The sequence below is a fragment of the Epinephelus moara genome, chromosome 11, assembly GCF_006386435.1.
Source record: "Epinephelus moara isolate mb chromosome 11, YSFRI_EMoa_1.0, whole genome shotgun sequence".
Lineage (NCBI taxonomy): Eukaryota > Metazoa > Chordata > Actinopteri > Perciformes > Serranidae > Epinephelus > Epinephelus moara.
In genome coordinates, this window is record NC_065516.1 from 4,631,096 (window position 1) to 4,653,645 (window position 22,550).

A 22,550-nucleotide genomic window follows, 5' to 3' on the forward strand; every position below is an offset into this window, starting at 1 on the left:
TTGGAGGTGGAAGATTTGTTTCATTGATGCTTATATTGATATCGGATTATTGATTTCTTCTTTAGATTTTTTGAAAATATAAACTGTAAATTAAATACAGCATAATCTGAGTGAAATATTCAAACACAAAGCATCAGCCCATTAAATTAAATAAATCCTCTTAAATCCTGAACCCTTTGACTTGGACCTGGAGAGGACTGACTCCATGACTTATTTCTGAACTCTATGATGCTAAAACTTCACCATCTTCTCCTCACAGAGATTCTGAAGGGAGGGGTAAAGATGACCCACAATCCTTTGCTGTGTAACACTGAAACCATCCAGTGGTGGGACATCCTGGACAAAGCCAGCAATCCCAGCATGCTTTTCAAGACGGAAACCTTCACACGTAAATGTAAGTAGAACTAAATGGACACACAGTCCTCCATAATAACAGCTCTCTGTAAGAAGTTTGAGCAGCTACATGTGAAGTTTACTCCAGAGGATTACTGCTACCTGTGATAGTGGATTGTAATATGGAGTCAAAGCGAATCGTGTTGTTCGCGCTTAATAAAATCACATTAACTCAGTTCAGTGTGTGTAGTCCTGTCTCACAATGTTAACAAAAGTGACAAATAATTTGTGTAGCTGCCATACAGGGAGTCTGACTAATAACTGGAGAACAATCAGTCAGGTCAGTTGAAACCTAGTTTACTACTCCAGTGAGTAGGTGGAACATTAGTAACACCCATACAGACATGTTTTCTAGTCCCTGTTAAGTCTGCCAGCCAACATGAGCATCATACTTTCTAGAGAAAGGGGGTGTCCCAAACTAAGTAAATACCCTAGATATAAACAAAAAACTGCTTAGCTGGCTCAGTCTTGTTATGACTAAGATCTTTGCTGAAAAATATTATTTCACCATGTACAGATTTAGTTCCCACATCCACAAAGTTCACATGTATTTTTAAGCTAGTTGCACCATGTCAGTGGCAGAGCTGATGGAGGATGCCAGAGGATTCCAGGCATTTCCAATAACTCAAGTGCATTGTGAAGTCCAAAAGTCAGAATGAATTAAAAAAAAAAAAAGATGTAATCATTTCCAAAATTCACAGCATGTTTTAATCAAACAAAATATTCTGCTCCAGTCCATATTTGATGGTGTTCAGCTTTCAAAAACAACATTTTCACTGCGGTCACACTCTGGCTGTCTGCACTTCAGGTACGCACCTGCACTGACAAACAGACCATCAATTATATTCATTAAAGAAAATAAGACTAACTAATTTAATCCAATTAATCCCTATAAGCCTTTATAAGTATGATAGAGAATTTCTGCAAATACAGTGAATAAGTACAAATTCTGAAATTGTTTTATTTAAGTGTAATATTCTAAACATTACTCTAACAGGTACAGAAACAGCCCATTATGAGAATTTGTTAAATCATTTTTTATAAGATATCCCAGTAAATCATTTTTAGGTGGAATTTTGCTCATCACCCTTTCGGGTCATTTGAAATAACGAACAAAACATGTTTCAGATTTGTTAGTTTAATAAATGTTGACTTCCAGTTTGATTATATCTGGCTATATATTTTGACTATTGTGACTTTTTTTTCTTTTCTTTTTTTTAGATTTTAGCCCCATTACATGAACACATATAGAACATGTGTGATATGTACTAAAAACAACAGTAGTTTTGTGTTCTTCTCTTCTTCTCCCACCCATTCATTAAAATGAAGTCCTGCCTATGGATCAACATTAACATCAAAGCGATCCATTCTGTAGCAGTGGTGTAGTCTTGGTGTAGTGTTTGCTCTGGCAGTTATGTTGCCATGGAAATGGTGGAGTAGTATTTTTAGTGATGAGCTTGGTGTGCTGATTTGAGCACATTGTAAATGTCTTGTTGACTGTGTATAATATGTGTGTTTTTCCAGGTGAGAAGTGTGATCCTGGCTGTGTAAACGGTTCGTGTTGGGCAGCAGGACCGGATCACTGTCAGAGATGTAAACTAACACTCACTCGAATACACACCGATACAATTACTGTCACACATTTCCAACCCTTTCCCTCCCCGGCATTATCTTTGTCTCATCATCTTATCTACTCTACACCATCTTACCTTTCTCCACCTTTTATCCTCCTTCCCTCCTCTGTCCCATTCACTCTCTCTTCCTCTCATCCCTTAATTTAACTTGACTTAATCAACAGTTAAACCTGACCGACTTCCAACAGTCTAGACCAGTGCTTCCCAACCTTTTACCTCAATGGACCCCTTTTCTGTCACTGAGTAAACTGATGACTGCTGGCTTAGTGACATTTTTTAATAAGTATTTCATATTATATTCATATTATATTCAACTGTAAAGCTGACTGAAATAGTGAACGTTATAACTTCAGGAAGATGGTGTAGAAAAGAGCAGTGTGGATGAATTATTCCCTATGAATATTACATGTGAGGTGAGTTTTCCTGATATTTTTAGGAACTTTTTATACAATTCTTTGCAATTTTTTAATAATCATACTCAATAGGCTTCTTTTTTGATAGATTCAGTGTTCCTGACTTTTGCCCATTGTTGTATTAGCTCTTTGTTTGTTTTAACTGTGTACTTTTCTACACAGAAATGAATGAAATGCTGATGTATGGGCCTACTGTATATATATATATACAGTATATATATAGATATAATTATATATTGTTTGCTGTCATTCAGCTTCCACCTGTGGGTAGAAGCTTGTCAGGCTTGTAGTCCTGGATTTCTCATTGCTGAAGGGCCTTCTCAGACTTCTTATAATCAAAAAAGCCTTGCGACTCCCCATGTAGTCTTAGTGACCCCAGGTTGGGAACCAGTGGTCCTTTATATTCTGATTGCTCGTCAAACTTTCATTGCCTTGTTATTCCATTAAATGTAAAATCTGAAGACATCAGACCCTCTGTTTGCTACTCTCCCTGCACAGATCCTTTTTTGTACATTCAATGTATATTTTTAGTGTGTAAACAAAACATAATTATCCTTCATGTTGATGAGCTGCACCACCAATGATGTAATCAAATGTGTCTCTACTAGTCACAAAGTTGCAGTGCGCGGAGCAGTGCAGCAGAAGGTGTCGCGGTCCAAAGCCCATCGACTGCTGTAATGAACACTGTGCTGCTGGCTGCACAGGACCTCGAGCCACCGATTGCCTGGTCAGTGTCTACTGCATTATCCTGCTACAGTACTGTTGGCCTTAACTCATGATAGCTGCAACAGTTTGCATGTAGTAGGTGCAAATGTGTGGGACATTTTAAGGTAACTTCAGAAAAACAGAATCTTGAGACCTACCTGTCTCCATCTGTCTCAAGATCCTAGTTAAGTCACACGTTAAGCAGGTCCCATATCAGGACAGGTGAGTTCTCGGTCAAGGCAGGCAGGTCCCAAACCAGGACCATAGGTGAGACACTGAACCGCAGGAAGCTCATGTCGTGTCATCAGAGGTAGATCACAGCCACCACAGTGAATAAGAGGCAAATTTGCTAAATAGTAGTCCAAATCATTTCAGTTTAGTTCAGACCAAATTATTTCATTAATTCTACCTCTTTTCTTTCAAAAATAAAATGTGTCAACTAACAGCAACTGTTCTCTGTGGCTGAGTTGTGCTTCATTTGTTATCCACCTTTTATATTTATAAAACTACAGTTACACATAATGAAGACACTGTCTCTCCTTCTGTCTCTCTACGTCTTCTCCAGGCCTGCAGGGATTTTAATGATGATGGAACCTGTAAAGATGCTTGTCCTCCTCTGACACTCTATGACCCCAAAACCCACCAGGTGGTCAACAACCCCAACGCCAAGTTCACCTTTGGGGCAACCTGTTTCAAGGCCTGCCCACGTATGGACTTTAAACTATTTTTTTTAATTTATTGACTTCACTCCTATAAATCATTCTGTATATCACCCATTCTTAAGACTTGGGACAAGCCGAACAAACATTATTTTTGGGGATTCCTCTTCTGTTAGGCTGGAAAATATATTTTAAAAGTTCAAAGTCTTGACTATTAAATCTTGTAATGGACCAACCTTCCAGTGATTTAATTTTTTCTTAAATAGTGTACATGATGGATGTCAGAGGTAAGATCTGACAGAGTTGACAAAAATTATTGTGACGGTCACTGACTCAATATGAACCCACAAGCACGACAAGACGTCAGTTCAATTCAGAATCCAAAAGGTTTAATCAAACAAACAGGCAAGGGTCAGAACCAGGAGATGAGGCAGAGTAACACAATGTTCAGGTGAAAAGGTAAGTGCTGGAATGCTACCGAGAAACTAAGACAATCTGGCAAGGGGGACAAGGGGAAATGGGCTAGTATATATACTGAGGAGCTGATGAGGGACTAGAGTGCAGGTGAGGAGATGGGCTGGGAACTGATGAGGGACTAGAGTGCAGGTGAGGAGATGGGCTGGGAGCTGATGAGGGAATAGAGTGCATGTGAGGAGATGGGCTGGGAACTGATGAGGGACTAGAGTGCAGGTGAGGAGATGGGCGTGGAGCCTCAGGTGAAGAGAATTAATGAAGGCCAGGCATGGAGGAATGACAGGATCTGTAATAACAGGAGAATTAGTCACCAAGAACAAACTACAGAGTGAATACTGAACACAGATCAGGAAGGATTTAAGACAGTTTTATATTTGTTAACTTCATAGCAGTGGTGGTGAGGAGCCATTTTATTTTTCAAAGTTGCTTAGAGTTCTCTTAATGCTAATTAAAACACTCATTTTTAAACAATAATTCATTAGTTAGTTTTAGATTTTAAGGGCTTTTAACACATTTTGAATTGTTTAAAGTTGTTTATTCCTGTCAAGGAGAAGGCTGTGTTTTGACAAAGGGCAAGTTTAGTAGTTAAACTAAAATTCACCATCCCACGGTTGTATGCCCTAGCGCATTAGACAAATTTGCCTGTAGTTTTTCGACTAACGGAAGTGCAGGGGCCTAGGGGATCGCTCAACCCCTTCACTTCTGGCGGTGCCCCCAGGGAATCGCCTTGTTGTTTACAAATACTTCCAGGTAGAAAACTGGCAGAGTTTAGCTATGTGTGTATATATATATATATATATATATATATATCACATTTTTCATGTCACTATATCACCGCTTAGACTAATCTGATGTTTGTAAAGTCTATAAACACAATGATTGAACAAACATTACTATCTCTGTGTGCACGTTTTGTAATTAATAACATGGTTATCGTAGATTAACTAACCGTTAGCTGTTAGCCCCGTTAGCGGTGTCTGTATTAACTCAGTAACTTAATAAACGGTCTGTGAAAAAAATATCTTTTCCAGCGGATATCTTAGTTACAACATGATTGAGCTAGCAAAGCAGTTTTGTGTTGCTATGTGTGGTATTTATTCAGTTTTGGGAAATCACGATGTCTAGAAAGCATCAGTGGCTGCAGCTGACAGGGACAGCTAACAGCAGCAGCAAAGCTAACATAAGGACGTCATCTGTTTAAAGCCTTCCATTGTCGGATACGACATGAAACTACTCCAGTTAGCTCAATCATGTTGTAACTAAGACATCCGCTGGAAAAAATATTTTTTTCACGTTGACGAGACGGCGTTTTGGGTGGAGCGGTTGCCATGGACACGGAGTTTGCTGTTTCTGTAGGTACACATTTCCTGGGGACACCTGCACGTCTCGGCCCCGCCCCCTCAATTGTGATTGGCTAAAGCGCAGCATCGTTCAAACTCAAAGCCCCGCCCTCCCCCCCCTCTCTAGTCGTCTTTCACACAGGGCTGCCGACAGATTCTACAATGTAAAATGCTTCACACACATTGTGCCCATGGCAGCACAGAAGATCTGTATGATCAGCACAAGTTCAACATTAGAGTCACCAATTCAGTATCTTCTGACCTTCTTTTCCTGAGTTATGACATTGAGTAAAGGACAGAAAAGTCTTTATGCTGATTATGATGTCACAGTGACATTGACCTTTGACCTTTTTGATATAACACATGATGATTTTATCCTGCTAGACATTTGTGTGAAGTTTTGTCATAATTAACATATGAATTCTTGAGTTATGGCCAAAAACATATTTTGTGAGGTCACACTGACCTTTACCTTTGACCTTCAATCACAAAATTCTAATCAGTTTATTCTTCAGTCCAAGTGGACGTTTGTTTCAAATTTAAAGAAATTCCCTCAAGGTGTTTTTGAGATATTGTGTTTGGGAGAATGAGACAGATGCAATGTCACAGTGACCTTTGACCATCAAAATCGCATCAGTTTATCGTCGAGTCTAAGTGAATGTTTGTGCCAAATTTGTAGAAATTCCCCCAAGGCGTTCTTATGCTATCGCATTTATGAGAGTGCAACAGACAAGGTAAAAGTGACCTTGATCTTTGACCGATGACCACCAAAAACTAATCAGTTCGTCGTTTAGTCCGGGTGGACATTTGTGCCAAATTTAAAGAAATTCCCTGAAGCTGTTCTTGAGATATCACATTCATGAGAATGAGATGAATGCTAGGTCATGGCAACCTTACACTTTGACCTTTGACCACCAAAATCTCATCGGTTCATCCTAGAATCCAAGAGAACCTTAGTGCCAAATTTGACTAAATTCCCTGAGGTGCTTTTTAGATATCATGTTTACAAGGATGAGACGTACGTACATACTGATGAATGGACAGATGGATGACTTGAAAACATAATGCCTTCAGCCACGGCTATCGCCAGTGTGGAGGCATAAAAACAAAAGGAGATCAAAATATTTTATAAATCATATTTATTTCATGTATATAAATCCTTTAAAAATAATGTTTTGCCCCAGAAACAGAATTAGTGTGTTATTAAGTTTTACTTTAAAAGTTTTTTTTTGTTTTTTTTTTTTTGGTAGAACAAGATTTGTCTCAGTTCTCAAGATTGGGTGATTTATCTTCAAATAATCACATTTAGTCCCCCTACAGGCTGCAGTGTTTATTACAGCCACCATAATAAAGTGTTGATAAATGTCCTTAAGTGATGTCACTTGAGTCAGCTTCAGTTGAAGACTTCAAGTGTAAAGTGGCAGTGTGCAGTTAGAAAGAAATGAGCTTAACAGACTTATGTAGCTCGCTGCTCTTCTGCGCTGCAGGATTCATCAGCTGCTGCACCACAATCTACCACCAGTTTGTTAGAGGGAGGGGTGCATTGTGGGTAATGTAGGTGCAAGGGAGAAGAATGTGGGGAACATAAAAGATGATATTTCTGGTTCTACTGCATCATTTTTTTTACTCTGGGCTCTAGTTTCCCGGCGCAGCGCAGGGTGGCGAACCCCCCGCGGAGAGCTAGTTTCGAGCAGTGCAACCCGAGGCACCCTCAGTTTGGTAGTTTGGCAGACCGAGGTGTGCTGAGATGGGTGTGGCGGCGCAGCAGGGGGAGGTGTTGACAGATCCAGCTTGGCGCAGTGACAGTTTCGTGCCAAAAGGCTTCGCCGAAGGTGCGCTAAAAGCTCGCCAGCTGAAACCAGGTCTACTGTCAGCGCAGGGGGAGCGCAGCCGGTGTAAGCCGAAGTTTGGCTGACCGGCGGACAGTGCGCACACGTCACCAAAACCTCACAGGCAGGTTTCCAGAATATCAGGCACATTAACGATGCAATAAATACCCAAAAAACCACTATTCAATGCAACTATCTGCAATCAGCACATAAATGTATCTCTATATCGACTGTCCCGTCACATCTGATGTCAGATCAAAGGGGATTGGCACCGTTTGGCACGTTTGGCACGCGTAATGGAAACCCAACCTGATTTGATTAACACAGCTGCAAACTAATGAGTTCACATCCCTCTCAGCCAACCACAAACAGCCACAGCATCAGATAGGGAGTATATATTCAGCATCTGTCATCTTAGAAAAGTCAAAAGAAAAGAAACAGAGTGAGACTGCGAGAGAGAAAGAGAGAGCGCGCGCGCACGAGAGAAACGCAACATTGATTTACAATTGTGGTGACCTCCTCCCAGGCTACCTTTGCATCATCAGCCCGTGGAGGTCTGCTCGCAGTTCCGTATATTCGGACACTGCGAGCTTGGACCTCCCGGACCAAAACATCAGTTTCCTCCTGGGAGAAGTTTGGCCGTCTGACGCTGCTGCTCTCTTCTGCCATGGCGAATTGAGTAAACTCTCATTACGCCTTCGCGCGGCGCATTTAAGGGCGAGGAGAGGGGCTCATTTGATTGGTGTGATGTGTGTAAAACCCACTCCACGCCTTCTCTCCTCCCTCTTTCCGACTTGCGCAGGTAGGAGGGATGGAGGTGGGAAAGAGGAGTAGCTGCGCCAGGCGCACGGTGTGCCAAAAAAATCCGCCTGGCCACACCCAGTTGGCGAAGCGCAGGTGCGCTGCGCCCCTGCCTCGCACGGTCTGCGAAACTAGAGCCCCTTAAGTCAGACAGGGTTTAAGGAGTGCAACAATACACCAATGGAGTCTTATAAACAAATAAAATTGTCCTTTGTTTTTGTTTTCATTTAGATAATTACGTGGTGACAGGTGGATCATGTGTTCGTACCTGCAGCGCTGGAATGTACGAGGTGGAGGAGAACGGAGTCCAACGCTGCAAAGCATGTGAAGGTCCCTGTCCTAAAGGTAGACTGAGACTGAGACAGACAGAGAGATAGACAGACATGAACACTAAACAAATAACTTGACAGAGTCTTTCTCTTCCCTCCAGCCTGTGACGGAGTCGGCATTGGCACTCTGATCAACACCATGGCTGTCAACGCCTCAAATATTGAATCCTTCCGGAACTGCACAAAGATAAATGGGGACGTCTCCCTCATTGAAACCTCTTTCACTGGGTAAGATACTCAGAACATTTAGTTTGAGGAAGTGCAGTGAAGGAAAAGTTCTGTGATCTTTGAAAGCAAGGCTTGAAACTAAGGTTTTTTCCTTTATTGGCTCTTCCAGCGACGCACACTATAAAATCCCACCCATGGACCCGGCTAAACTGGAGTACTTCAGGACAGTGAAGGAAATCACAGGTAGGTCAAAATTCATTAATGCTTCTCCTCATTCATCACACTGAATTGTTATGTTGAGTCTCCTGGTTATGATTGGTTCACACTGGTCTATCTATGTCCCAACCCTCAGCTTTGATCACGAGCTTTGGGTAGTGACCAAAAGAATGAGATTGCGGATACAAGCGGCCGAAATGAGTTTTCTCTGTAGGGTGGCTGGGCTCAGCCTTCGAGATAGGGTGAGGAGCTCGGACATCCAGAGGGAGCTCAAAGTAGAGCCGCTGCTCCTTTGCATCAGAAGAAGCCAGGTGGTACAGCATCTGATCAGGATCCCCCTGGGCACCTCCCATCAGAGGTGTTCAAGGCATTTCCAACTGGTGGGAGGTCCAGGGGCAGACCTAGAACACACTGGATAGATTATATATCTTGTCTGGCCTGGGAATGCCTTGGGATCCCCCAGGAGGGGCTGGAAAATGTTGCTGGGGAGAGGGATGTCTGGAGTGCTTTGCTCAGCCAGCTGTCTCCACGACCCGACCCTGGAGAAGTGAATGAAAATGGTTGGATGGATGGTTACGATTGGGGTTTTTTGAAGTCTTCCTATTATGATCAGGTTTTTGGAGTCTTACTATTATGATCAGGCTTTTGGAGTTTACTGGTTGTGATTGGGGTTTGGGGTCTCTAGGTTATGATCAGTTTCTAGGATTTTCCCAGTTATGATCAGGTTTTTGGAATCTGCGGGTTATGATATGTTTTTTTGGGGAGTAAACCGGTTATGATCAGGTTTTTGGACTCTCCTGGTCTTGATCAAGTTTTTGGAGAATCCAGGTTACATTCAGGTTTTTGGAGTATCCCAGCTATGTGACGCGCATGTAAACATCATATCCTGGTTTCAGAAATGTGGATATGCCACTTGATAAATACCAGGATACTGTGTGATGTAAACATCTGATCCAGATTTTTGATCATTCCAGGTCTCTCAAGTTTCTCATATCCTGAATAACTGAAAATCGTGACACTAACGCACTTATAAACACACTCATTGTGACTTCTGACCATTAACTTTCTGAGAGTTGGTTGCTGGTACAGAATTATTGACCATCTACTGACTGAAATTCACTGAATTGTGTCAAAAGCAACTACTTACAAAGTAGCACTGTCATTGAACAGTGCAGGTACAGTCTGGGTATATACAGTATGTGTTTGTGTGTCCTCCAGGTTTCCTGCTGATCCAGTCCTGGCCAGAGAATCTGACCTCTCTGTCAGTGTTTGAGAACCTGGAGATCATCAGAGGAAGAACAACACGAGCGTGAGTCAGCTGATAAATATATTGTTATAAAAAAAACATGAAGTTTTGAATACAGGAATTTTACTTGTAACTGAGTATTTCTACCTTGAGGTAATATTACTTTTACTTACTGTAAGTGAAAGATCTTCCACCACTTTTTACTAGTTAAATATTGAATATATTTCATAAACCTCCCCTCATAATAAATCTTTCTGGTCCAGTCAGCACAGTTTGGCGGTAGTGAGGGCAAAGCACCTCCGCTGGCTGGGCCTGCGCTCTCTGAAGGAGGTGAGTGCTGGCCGGGTGATGATAAAGGACAACTCTCAGCTCTGCTACACTGGGCCCGACCAGTGGACCCGCCTCTTCAGATCCAACGACCAGACCACCAGCATGCGCAACAACGCCCCCCCCGAAGTCTGTGGTGAGTTCCTGTGTTTGTGTGTGTTGGGGTTGTAACTGTCATCACTGCTAATAGAAGTGAATAAAATGGGAAAATTTGCTTGTGTGTTTCAGAACAACAGAATCAAACCTGTGACCTGGAATGTACAGATGATGGCTGCTGGGGTCCAGGTCCTACCATGTGTGTGTCCTGTCGCCATTTCAACCGGTGGGGGCGCTGTGTGGCATTCTGTAACCTGCTGCAGGGGTGAGAGAGCTTTGAACCACAGCAGATTCTCCCTGCTGGGACTTGCACCTGTGAACTTTTTACCTAATATGCCCCCATGTGAAAATATTATTAGAATTTTGTTTTTTTTGTTCAGTTTTTAAAGCTTTTGATGTTAGTAAACTTGGAGTATTTGCAGTACAAACTTATTACTAAACTTTTTAAATACACTTTACACAAAATATAATCAACAAATTTAATATGATGCATCATCACATGGGAGACATGCCAGGTGAATCGGCTAATTTTTTTTACTAACAGATATTACCATGAAACTTCCCCAGTTGATTATTTACACTAAGACAATTATGTTTTATAATACAAGTTTTCTGAAATTATATGTGTAAATATGAAACTGAGACATCATTAGCCCAAAATCTCAAAATTGACCAGTGCGTGAAAAAACACTTTTCATCTGGGGTGTCTTGCCTTGAGATAAACAGACACTTTTATGTATTTAAGTATATTCTGATGCTTATACCTTTATACTTTTGCATGGGTAAAGTTTTTCACGGTATTTCTATACTGTGGTATTACTACTTTTTCTGAAGTAAAAAGGCTGTTATTCTTGTATTCCATCACTGCTTTTATTTGGCACTTTACCTTACATGTATAAATCTGTGCTCTATGATAGGTTGTCCTTTGTGATCTTCTGTCCTGACTGTAGATTTTTCTTTGTGTGTTTTTGCAGCGAGCCCAGAGAGGTGGAGGTGAACGGCAGCTGTGTCAAGTGTCACCCGGAGTGTCTGCTGCAGAGAGGGACCCCAGCCTGCCATGGACCGGTCAGTCCAGCTTCTGCTGGGGTTCATTTCTAATGTACAAATCTTAATATGTGAAGTATCAAATGGTGCCAGACTGTCAGAGCACAGCCTGTCTGTTATCATCTCTCCTACTCTTTGATTGATTCTCACATTAATTTGCGCTCATTGATATGATCAACTATGGAAATAAAATATTACATTTCTTGTGCAACAAACTAATCTAAACTCAAGGGTCCACTTACATTTGCTCAACTTTAAACCATAAATCATGCCTTCAGCATGGTCTTCCTCAGCTGAATAAGAACGTCTCATGGCTTAAACGTAACATACAACTAACGATAAGTTAATAAGTTAGCGCTTTTCTCAATGAAATTCCTTATTACTGAGCGCTTTACACCAACAAACTAAAGAAAATAATAATTTCATATAATTTGAATGATTTTGATCGATGAGAAATTAAAAGCAGGATAATGATTCACGGTTCCCACACATTTTCATGGACAAAATTTCAAATCTTTTTAAGGACTCATAATAAGTTTCCATTTCAGAAAAGCATGTGCTTCACTGTGTCTGCTGCACTTGCCAGCCCACTCATAGTACTTTTCAAAACACGCAGCAGAATTTCACTTTCCACAACAAACGCTGCCACACTACATCACACATACACATAACCTTTCTTTAAGGGGAAGGCTTGGCGGTATTTGTCATGAAAAATGAGAACAGCGTGAGTTTTCCTTTTGTCTCAAACAGCAAACAAGTTGTTTGAGTTAATTTGCTGTAATTGACAATGTATATTCTGTGTTGCAACTATTGCACATCGCAATGTTGATGCTGAAACGATATATCATGCAGCCCTCAGTTGACGTATATTGGATTCACAATGGCATACAAAAGTTTGTGCACCCCTGGTCAAATTTTTAATTACTTTGAATAGTTAAGTAAGTTGAAGATGAACTGATCTCCTAAAAACATGAAGTTAAAGATGAAACATGCTTTTTAACATTGTAAGCAAGATTACCGTTTTAATTTTTGTTTTATACAATTTTAGAGTTAAAAAAAAAAAAAGGAAAGGAGCACCCTGCAAAACATTGTGCACCCCAAGACATTTGAGCTCTCAGACAACTTTTATCAAGGTCTCAGACCATAATTAGTTTGTTAGGGCTCTGGCTTGTTGACAGTCATCATTAGTAAAGGGCAGCTGATGCAAATTTCAAAGCTTTATAAATACTGTGACTCCTGAAACCTTGTCCCAACAATCAGCAGCCATGGGCTCCTCTAAACAGCTGCCTGGCACTGAAAACTAAAATAACTGATGCTTACAAAGCAGGAGAAGGCTGTAAGAAGATAGAAAAGTGTTCTCAGGTAGCTGTTTCCTCAGCTCATAATGTAATTAATAAATGGCAGTTAACAGGAACTGTGGAGGTCAAATTGAGTTCTGGAAGGCCAGGAAAGCTTTCTGAGAAAGCTGTTTGTAGGATTGTTACTGTACGTTCACACCAAAAGCTGCCAGAGCTGCAAAGGCGTCAGGTCTAATTCATTTTCAATGGACATGTGGCGACTAGAGGCGTTTTGAGCTGCAAAAGCGATGAGCGGCGGTTTGGCAAATTGAGCTGCAAATCAAAGTTGAAGACTGGTTAACTTTAAGCAAATTAGCTATGACGCGTTTGAGCTGCAAATGACCAGCAACCAATCGGAATGTAGATGTCCATCGCTTGTGTGGAACCCAGAGAACATCTTCGGAACGTTTAGTTCCTACCACACGTTCGTTCCTACTTCAAAACAAGCAGCAAGCTGTCAAACTGATCTATGTTCAGCCTGAAGTAGCGCTGGGACCTCTCCCCATCCAGCCGCAGCTCCCGCACCAGCCGATGATATTCCCCATGCTGTTCATGGCCCTGGAGGATATCGTAAACCCAGACCCGATGGCGGCTACATCCACGCAGGTACCACACAGCAGCACAAATTACAAGAGTGTCTTCTTCCTTGTTGAATCGATACACAAGTGTGGACAAGCGCACGTACTTACACAATTTGTGTTCTGGAACGCTTGTTATTAGCGGGAATGCAATTCATTTGCTCTCCTTACCACCTGTTTAACTAATCGCACTGTAGGCATTCGAATCCAAACCATTGACAGTGTTTCCTCTAGGTTTACAGCTTTGGGGTGAAATAATAAATCAAAATTTTTTGCTCATTTTCAGTTCTGGTTTGGCCCACTTGACATGCTGCTGTGTTGTGCTACGGCCATGCTGGAATTTGTTATTTACGTGACAACGCCTGAACGCAACACAGGCTGTGTGTGTTTAATGTTTAATGTCAGACCTATTTAGAATTTTTATTCTGTTTTCTTTGTCCAAATGTGAGCGTTTCTGTACTCAGGCAAATGCACAAAGTCACATTTCTGTGCTCCAGCCAGTAACCTGCTTTGCGGCTCCTTTAAATTGAGAAGCATAATCGAACGTTCAGAATTTGATGTCATGAGCAGCTTGAGCTGCTTTCACTGCCACGAATATTTATTTATTATCTAAAGAGCTTTTTGAACACAGTGAGCATGGGTATGTTTGGAGAAAAACAAGAATTTCATAAAAAGAACATCTGTCCAACTGTTAAACACAGGGGTGGATGGATCATGCTTTGGGCTCGTGTTGCAGTCAGTGGCATGGGGAACATCTTATAGGTAGAGGGAAGAATTGATTCAGTTAAATTCCAGTGAATTCTGGAAGCAAACATCACACCATCTGTAAAAAAGCTGAAGATGAAGAGAGGACGGCTTCTACAACAGGACAATGATCCAACACACACCTTGAAATCCACAAAGGACTACCTCAAGAGGTGCAAACTGAAGGTTTTGCCGAGGCCCTCACAGTCCTAAACATCATTAAATATCTGTGGATAGACCTCAAAAGAGCTGTGCACTCTTTGCTGGTTACAAAAGGTGTTTAGAAGCTATGATACTTGTCATGGGAGGCTCTACCAAGTTCTGACCATGCAGGGTGCCCAAACTTTTGCTTCGGGCCCTTTTCCCTTTTTGTTGTTTTGATGCTGTAAAAGATTGAAATTAAAAAGGGATCTTGTTGAAGAAGTATGTCATCGTTAACTTCATGCATTTTTGAAACCAGTTCATCCTTTACTTGCTTTATTTTTCACAGTTAATACAATTTAAAACAGGGGTGCCCAAACTTTTGCATGCCACTGTATGTTATGTCAACAGCTAACTTACAGAACATAAGTTTGCTGTTATGTTATATTACGTGGAAGGTTACCACCTGAAGATTAAAGTAACAATTCATTTCATTATACACAACACAGTTTTCCAAATCTTTAAATGATTCTTACTAATTCCATGACTTTTCCAGGCCTGGAAAACAAGATTGTGAAATTCCATGTCTTTTCCAAGCTTCCATGACCATGGGAACCCTGATAATTACTGAGTAGTGAAAAACTTTAAGAACTCACCAGATTTTCTATAAATGACTCCTTAGTTGCCTTCATCCCTCCTCTGTCCCCATCTGCAGGGGAAAAACCAGTGCTCCCAGTGCGCCCATTTTAAAGACGGCCCCCACTGCGTGCCACGCTGCCCCCATGGTGTGCTGGGAGACAGAGACATGCTGATCTGGAAATACCCTGACAGGACAGGCCAGTGCCAGCCCTGCCACCAGAACTGCACCCAGGGGTGAGACACATGTTACTGATTCATCCTGCAGTGCTCATTGACGTCTCTGATGATATATGGATTAATAAAAGTGAGTTGAATAAAAGGAGTGTTGTTTCTCTGTGTCTGCAGGTGTTCAGGTGCTGGACTCTCTGGATGCACCGGGTAGGCACTTTGTTGCAGACTGTTTCAGTTCCCACTAGGCAGAATCAATTTTATTACAGTAACTTTCAGGAAGAAATTGCTATCATCACCTGCATAAAACCAAATGATGCTGAGCAGATGCTACCTCAGTTGGGTAGTTTTTAAGCCACCTGAAAAAAATCAGCATCAGTTAAAGTGTATGCTATATTTGGAATATTTTCACCGCTTTACCTTGTCAGACTTTTCTGACATGGAATTAAAGTTGTTTTATCAAACTCGCCAGACTCCATTGTCATTTCACAACAAATTTGCCGATTTTGCATATCTCAGCTATTGTAATCAATCGCCAGTTTTCTATCCAGAGGTGATTTTTGTTGTCAGTGCAACATCAAATTGACTCGGCCTATAAATCTGTGTGTTGTCTTCAATCTTGTCTGCTAGTTGATCTCATTTTATCTTCTGAAAGCTTATGTCAGAGCTTCACAAAGATCTAAATAAACTTCAACATCTTTGAGAGAGTTAGACTGCCAGTAGTAGTCGGATTGTGCCAACCCTCTAGTCCCCCTCGGACGGAAAACGTCCTTTTCAGTCATTTTTCATTTTTTATTTTTTGATAACTTTGGCTGTGTTCATGCATATAGCATGACATTTGGTCAGAAAATTTATTTTTGGTGATATTTTTGAAATTTTAAAGCCGCTCCTAAATCAGGCCTAAAATTCACAAATGACAACCTTTTACGACACCTCGCCCCCTCGGACGAAAAATGTCCCCATTAAAACCCATTAAAATGACTTTTTTCTTTTTATTCCCCTGCAATTTACATAAAAAACATGATTTATTTCTATCTCTGGCAGTTAGGTTGGTTAGAGAGACCCAAGAATAGTAGGAAAAAAAACAAAAAACAGATGGGGCCAATTTCAATTTTTGGGGCCCTGCTGTCTTTTCAATGCAATTCCTGGTTTGGCCACTTGAGGCACTATAGGCCCCTAACAGGGAGGGCAAATGCAGAGTAGATCAACAAATGGTCTTGCTGTGCTCATAAGGATGTGAGTGTGGTCTGTATAAAAATATTGCAATATTAGTTTGTGTGTGTGTGTGTGTGTGTGTGTGTGTGTACATGGGCTCAAAATACACAATGTCAAATCCCTGTGTGAAAATATAGCTAAATGTAAAACCATATATTCTGTATTTATTCATCACATTCTTGTGGCAACTTAGAAACATGAATTTGATGATATTAGTCATGCATTCCAGAGTTAGGGGATCAAAATGGAAGTTTTTACTAAAATCCAGCTGAATCATTAATTTTCTCCTGCTTCCCCAGCAGTGCAAACACACACACTAAGTAATAAGCAGTAAAATTGCCTGTATTTTTCTCCTATTTTTTAAGGTAGGTAGGTGAGCCAATTAAACAAATGCTAAGTTTGTGTTGATATGGATGTCTGGGGGTTGTGGCTGTGTAGCTACTAAAAAAATATTGTGTGTGTGTGTCTGTGGCTACAAATTGCAAATTATGAGCTGCAGGTTGGTAAGGTTACATTACTGTTCTCTCTCTCTCTCTCTCTCTCTCTCTCGTTCACTCACACACACACACACACACACACACACACATCCACCCACTTTTACTCATCCATACACTCACACACACGCACGCACATGCACGTGCAGGCACAGGCTTTCAAACTCAATAGAAAATAATTTAGACATTCATATGTGCAGTTCATTTTTGTATAGATTTCAGTAGTAGTGTGATGTTTTGTGATATTTCAGGGGTGTGTGCATGTGTGAGTGTGTGTGCGCGCGTGTGTGTGCGTGTGTGACAGATCAGTTATTGAAGTGTTGATATAAAAGTAAACTTGACTTTATCAAAGGTCATGTGCACGTGTACATGCACTTACACAGTGACATACACATCTGCAATCATGCAATCAGTTTACTGGACTTCAAAGGTGCCAATACGGAGTAAACAAAAATAAAACTGACTTCATTTAGGTCAGTGTGTTTATGCAACTGGAGTCGGAGCAAAAGCTATAAATGCATATAGCTCGGCTGACTCGTCATTGCATTCATCCAGCATGGGGAGGAAATACTGTTACACACTGCATCACTGACATATACCATACTATGATAATTAAAAAAAAAAAAAAAAAAAAAATCTAGCGTTTAGTGTATAGAAAATAATTCATAATTCATATTTTTTCATAAAAGTAACAGTGAGTCTATGGAAAGGAATTTGTATTTAAAGGGTTAAAAATCCTCCAAATGAATGAATATGGTATGTATAACCTGGGCAGGAGTTGGTTAAAAGATTTAAGCAAAAAAAGTAGAAAAAATATTAATGTTTAATATTTTTATGGTTGTTTTTTAACAAGGACCAAAAACGTCCCAAATGGGAAAGGTGTCGGTGTTTATTGAAAAATTGAAACTGCACAAAAAATAATAATGCATCAAAATTGGTGTTGTTATTAATCATTCACATATCCCAGACTGTGATGATTAGAAAAAAAATGTATCCAACATTTATTATATAGAAAGTAACTCATAATTCATGTTTTTTTTTATAAAAGAAACAGTGACTTTATGTAAAGAAAATGGCATATAAATTGTTAAAAGTCCTCAAAATGAATGACTATTTGGTATGTATAATCCGAGTAAGAGTTGGTTAAAAGATTTAAGCAAAAAAAAGTAGAAAAAAATATTAATATTTAATATTTTTATGGTTGTTTTTCGACAAGGACCAAAAACGTCCCAAAGGGGAAAGGTATCGTCTTTTATTGAAAAATTGAAACTGCACAAAAAATAACGATGCATCAAAATTGGTGTTGTTATTAATCACTCACATATCCCAGACTGTGATAATTAGAAAAAAAAAATCCATCCAATATTTATTATACAGAAAGTAATTCATAATTCATTCAGGAGTTGGTTAAAAGATTTAAGCAAAAAAAAAAAAAAAAAGTAGAAAAAAAGATTAATATTTAATATTTTTACGGTTGTTTTTCAACAAGGATGAAAAACATCCCAAAGGGGAAAGGTGTGGTTTTATATAAGGGGACCTGAGGGTTAAACATGTTAAAGTAACCTTTCCTTTCACCTGAATAACATCTCTAAAGGTGTATTCAGACAGGAAGTGTGGCCTTTGACCACATGTCGATCTAGTTCCAACAGTGCTAACCTTAGACTAACCTTCTGTTGCTGTTGTAAAGTCTGGAGAGGAGCTTTGCTAAAGTTAATTCCAGCTTGTTGAAAGAATTATTGGAACCTGTTCCTGTTTAACTCTGCTCACATCTTGATGCTAAGCTTCCAGTTTGTTTAACCAATGACTGCTGATTTCTTCAGTTGCTCAGAAGGATCTTTGTCTCTTTCAGTTGTCAGTCTGGTTTAACCATTGTACAGTGTTCTCCACGTACAAAACAAACCCTTCATACTAAATAACATCTGTTTGTAACGAGGACTTTCTACAACCTAAAACCATCAGAGACCATTTAAACATATAGAGTGAATAATACTGTAACAGTTGAAGGACAGTTGATGAATTCTCCATTACCATCCTAAATTTGAAGAGGAGTAGAATGCCAATAATAAATGTGAGTCACTGGGAATTCTACCTCTACATAAATAAATATAAGTGGGAGTTAATGAGACTCATATCCTTAAATTTGAAAGCAAAGTAATTTCAGTGCTAAGTCTTCCCTTGCATGCTGATAACTTTAGATGGCATATAAAGGTTCAAGATGCAAGCACAGGTGTTTGTTACCTGCAAGGCATTTCTGCCTGTCTTACCTCCGCTGGTGCCAGCAGGCCAGCTGCAGGGTCGTCAGCTGGGAGCCACTCTTCACAAATGTTTCACCACTTGAATTCCAGGACATCTCTAGGTGGTGGGGCAGCGGTGGGGACATCTCCTTACTGCTCCCTGTGACTGGCCCTAGGATCCTTGGTTCCCCTACAGCCAGAAGCTGCCTCCTTGGCCAGTTCCCTGAGTGCGTTCTTTCGCTTGGACCCAGTGATTGACGGTTTTTAGCAGCTGCTGGGTGAATTTTCCAACCAAGCCTCTGCATCTGACTTCCACAGGGTAGGCGCATGCCTTCCACCCTGCCTCAGTGCAAGCTCACTGTACTTCTCCTTTTTCCTCTCAAAGGCTGCCTCCATCACTTCTCCCCACAGCACATTGAGTTCTGCCATGATTACTGTCTTGGCACTCCCTCCGGTTGATGTTTTCCGCTTCAGCTCCTTGCCTGATGAAATGTATCTGTGGTTTGGAGAATGACAGGCTGGCTCTGTTGGCACTTGGTGGTGCCGCCATCTGTACAGGCCATGAGTCAAAGCTGAGCTGCAAGTTTGGATTTTGGGCAGCACAGAGACTGCAGTTTGTTTCCAAGCCATACCAGAGATATATGTTCTGGTGGCTTGGGAGGGTGTCATATATGGACCTGATGAGGAAGCTCAGTGTTGCCTAAGGGATCATCCACATGTCTACCCAGGTTATGACCCCTTTTGGTGACTGCCTCCCAGTTTGTCCATCTTCCTTGATTTTGTATGTCTCGTCCTCCATCCTGATCACTTCTAAGACGACTATCTCTTTTCTTTCCTTCTTCGTGGCTTTTGACCACATCTAAGGGTCTGGTCCTCACCCCAGCCCTGTGTTGCCCTGCTGTAACCACCCGACAGTCTCCTGATGCTGAAGTTGATTGATGGCCTGGTCAACTGGTTATACAAATTCAGCATGCTTAATCTGAATGGGAGTCAATGGAAGTTTTACCAGACCATGCTAAGTGAATTCTAACTTAATGTGCCTAAACTGCATGACTATGGTGAATCATTTAAATGGGAGTCTACGAGAAATTTTACAAATGTTTTTACCTCTGTATAATTAATAACAAAAATGTCCACTTTGTGTGTCCTCACAGTGCTGCCACCCACTCCATGTTGGCGGTGGGCGTGGTTGGTGGGCTCTTGATTGCTGTCATTGTGTCATTGGTTATCTTTGTGCTGCTGCGGCGACAGCAAATAAGGCGGAAGAGAACACTGCGCCGTCTGCTGCAGGAGAGAGAGGTGGGAGAGGCTTGTGTTAAGTTCATTGATGCAAACTTTTCCAGTGATAACTTATTTCCCATAATGAAGATGAGACAAAACAGTTTTTGTCGACTAAAATATACTAAAAATGACGAGGAGTTTTGAGTACAGTATTAATAGTGAATATAGGAATTGCGAATAAAATTAAAACTAGAGAGAACATAACAACATACACAGATGCAGTGTGTCATCTGTATAGAACCCTTGTTAATATTTGAATCCCATGTACATGGGCTGTTTTGTTTTTGGAGGAATCAAATAAAGTTATTAAAATGTGTGTGTTGTAGCTGGTGGAGCCCTTGACTCCGAGCGGTGAAGCTCCTAATCAGGCGCTGCTGAGGATCCTGAAGGAGACAGAGTTTAAGAAAATCAGGGTGCTCGGCTCTGGGGCCTTCGGGACTGTCTTCAAGGTGAGGTTGTTTGATACATGCAAAATAACATTTCATGAAACTTTTACTGAAGCCACTGTGTCTCAACTTTTAAGCCTTGGAGTGGAAATGTAGGACAATCCACCACTTTATTCCACCGCAATATCCCGACAACTACTGGATGGATTGTCATGACATTTTGTACGAACATGCATGGTTCCCAGAGGATAAGTCTTATTAACTTTGGTGATCCTCTGACTTTTTATCCAGCGCCGTCATCAGGTCAAGAAGTTAATGTGTACAATACTTTGGTTTATGACCAAATACCTGCAGAACTAATGACATTCATCAGCCTCAGCTTGACTCTTTGTTTACTGATAATTACAAATGCTAACATGCTAACACGCTAAACTAAGATGGTGAACATGGTAAACATTATACCTGCAAAACATCAACATGTTAGCAGCATGTAGACTCTGCTTGCTGCTATAACTACTGTATTTCCATGATTAAAAGTACTCCATTTATTTATGGAGCCATGCAGCCACTGTCAACACTGTCATTACAATATTTCAAAGTAAAAAGCCTTGTGTGAACAAATCAGGGGATTCTGTCAACAGACATGCTGTCAAAGGGCTTTTATCTTGAAAAGGGAACAAAAAAGGTTGAGTTAAAAAATATTTATATTTGAAATTGCACTGAAATGTGATATAACCTCAGTATGATTATCAAAAGAACATTTTCACTGTTAAATTTTGCTGAAACGTGGAAAAAATGTGTAAGACTCCTATTCTTTAGATGTTCCACAGCTGAGCAGCAGCTGGGCTGTGTCTAAAGTTGTGTTCACACCGGACCTGTTTTTTTTATTCACTAGAGACGAGTTTACATACAAAGTCAATGCAAACGGGCGATTGAGCATATATTTGCCTGGGAGAAAAATTGCTCGGGCTCCAAGCAACAGCGACAGAGCGATTTCTCGCTCGTCGCTTGAGATGAGAAATCCCATCTGGAGCTGTATTTCGCTGGGTCCCATCGCTTGCAGCAACGCTGATTGGCTGCCGTAATCCCGGGTGCTTGACTGTTATGACATGTCAGCTTCATTAAAAGTATAGCTGCAAATTAAAAGCAACAATAGATGTAAAAACACACAGACACAATACATCTCTGATCAGTTCCCTAATTTAATTTTAACAATTTTTTCAATCTTCTACAATTTCTCGTTTTATTTTATGGAAGTGATCAATGTAAGTGCACTTGTCCTAGAGCCGCCACAACGGTTTTTATAATGCAAATAACTCTGTTTAGATAAAACCTACAAGCTTCTCTTCCTATGACTTTTACTAAAAATGTGTCCTGTATGTTTTCTGAATCCTTTAAGTTACAAAAATGAAACACACTAGACTTCTGAGCATTTATACCTCCAACCGCAGCAGAGCGCTGCTGAAAGTTATACATTTTGATACATACAGGTGGCTATACATATTGCAAAACTCTGTAAAAGTACACCAAAGCATACATTTTCGTTTCCAAATATTTATTTGAAAACTAAACCATTCATACAGTCAATAAAAAAATATTTTGTTAATAATAAAAAACGAATGTAATCTCAACAGTGACCGCGCCAGCCGGCGGGACTGC

At 40.6% G+C, this 22,550-nt stretch overlaps 1 protein-coding gene across 1 annotated transcript in view; it reads left to right on the top strand.

The window, feature by feature from the left end:
- The window catches only part of LOC126397591 (melanoma receptor tyrosine-protein kinase-like), an 88,246-nt gene that overhangs the window by 59,807 nt on the left and 5,889 nt on the right, over positions 1 to 22,550 (top strand). The window contains exons 4-18 of the mRNA XM_050056481.1: positions 260 to 394; positions 1,918 to 1,986; positions 3,049 to 3,167; positions 3,711 to 3,852; positions 8,480 to 8,593; positions 8,679 to 8,805; positions 8,915 to 8,988; positions 10,180 to 10,270; positions 10,471 to 10,670; positions 10,763 to 10,895; positions 11,605 to 11,695; positions 15,190 to 15,347; positions 15,459 to 15,491; positions 20,379 to 20,523; positions 20,832 to 20,954. Coding sequence (XP_049912438.1) covers positions 260 to 394; positions 1,918 to 1,986; positions 3,049 to 3,167; positions 3,711 to 3,852; positions 8,480 to 8,593; positions 8,679 to 8,805; positions 8,915 to 8,988; positions 10,180 to 10,270; positions 10,471 to 10,670; positions 10,763 to 10,895; positions 11,605 to 11,695; positions 15,190 to 15,347; positions 15,459 to 15,491; positions 20,379 to 20,523; positions 20,832 to 20,954 — 1,754 coding nt within the window. The remainder of the gene's footprint in view (positions 1 to 259; positions 395 to 1,917; positions 1,987 to 3,048; positions 3,168 to 3,710; positions 3,853 to 8,479; positions 8,594 to 8,678; positions 8,806 to 8,914; positions 8,989 to 10,179; positions 10,271 to 10,470; positions 10,671 to 10,762; positions 10,896 to 11,604; positions 11,696 to 15,189; positions 15,348 to 15,458; positions 15,492 to 20,378; positions 20,524 to 20,831; positions 20,955 to 22,550) is intronic.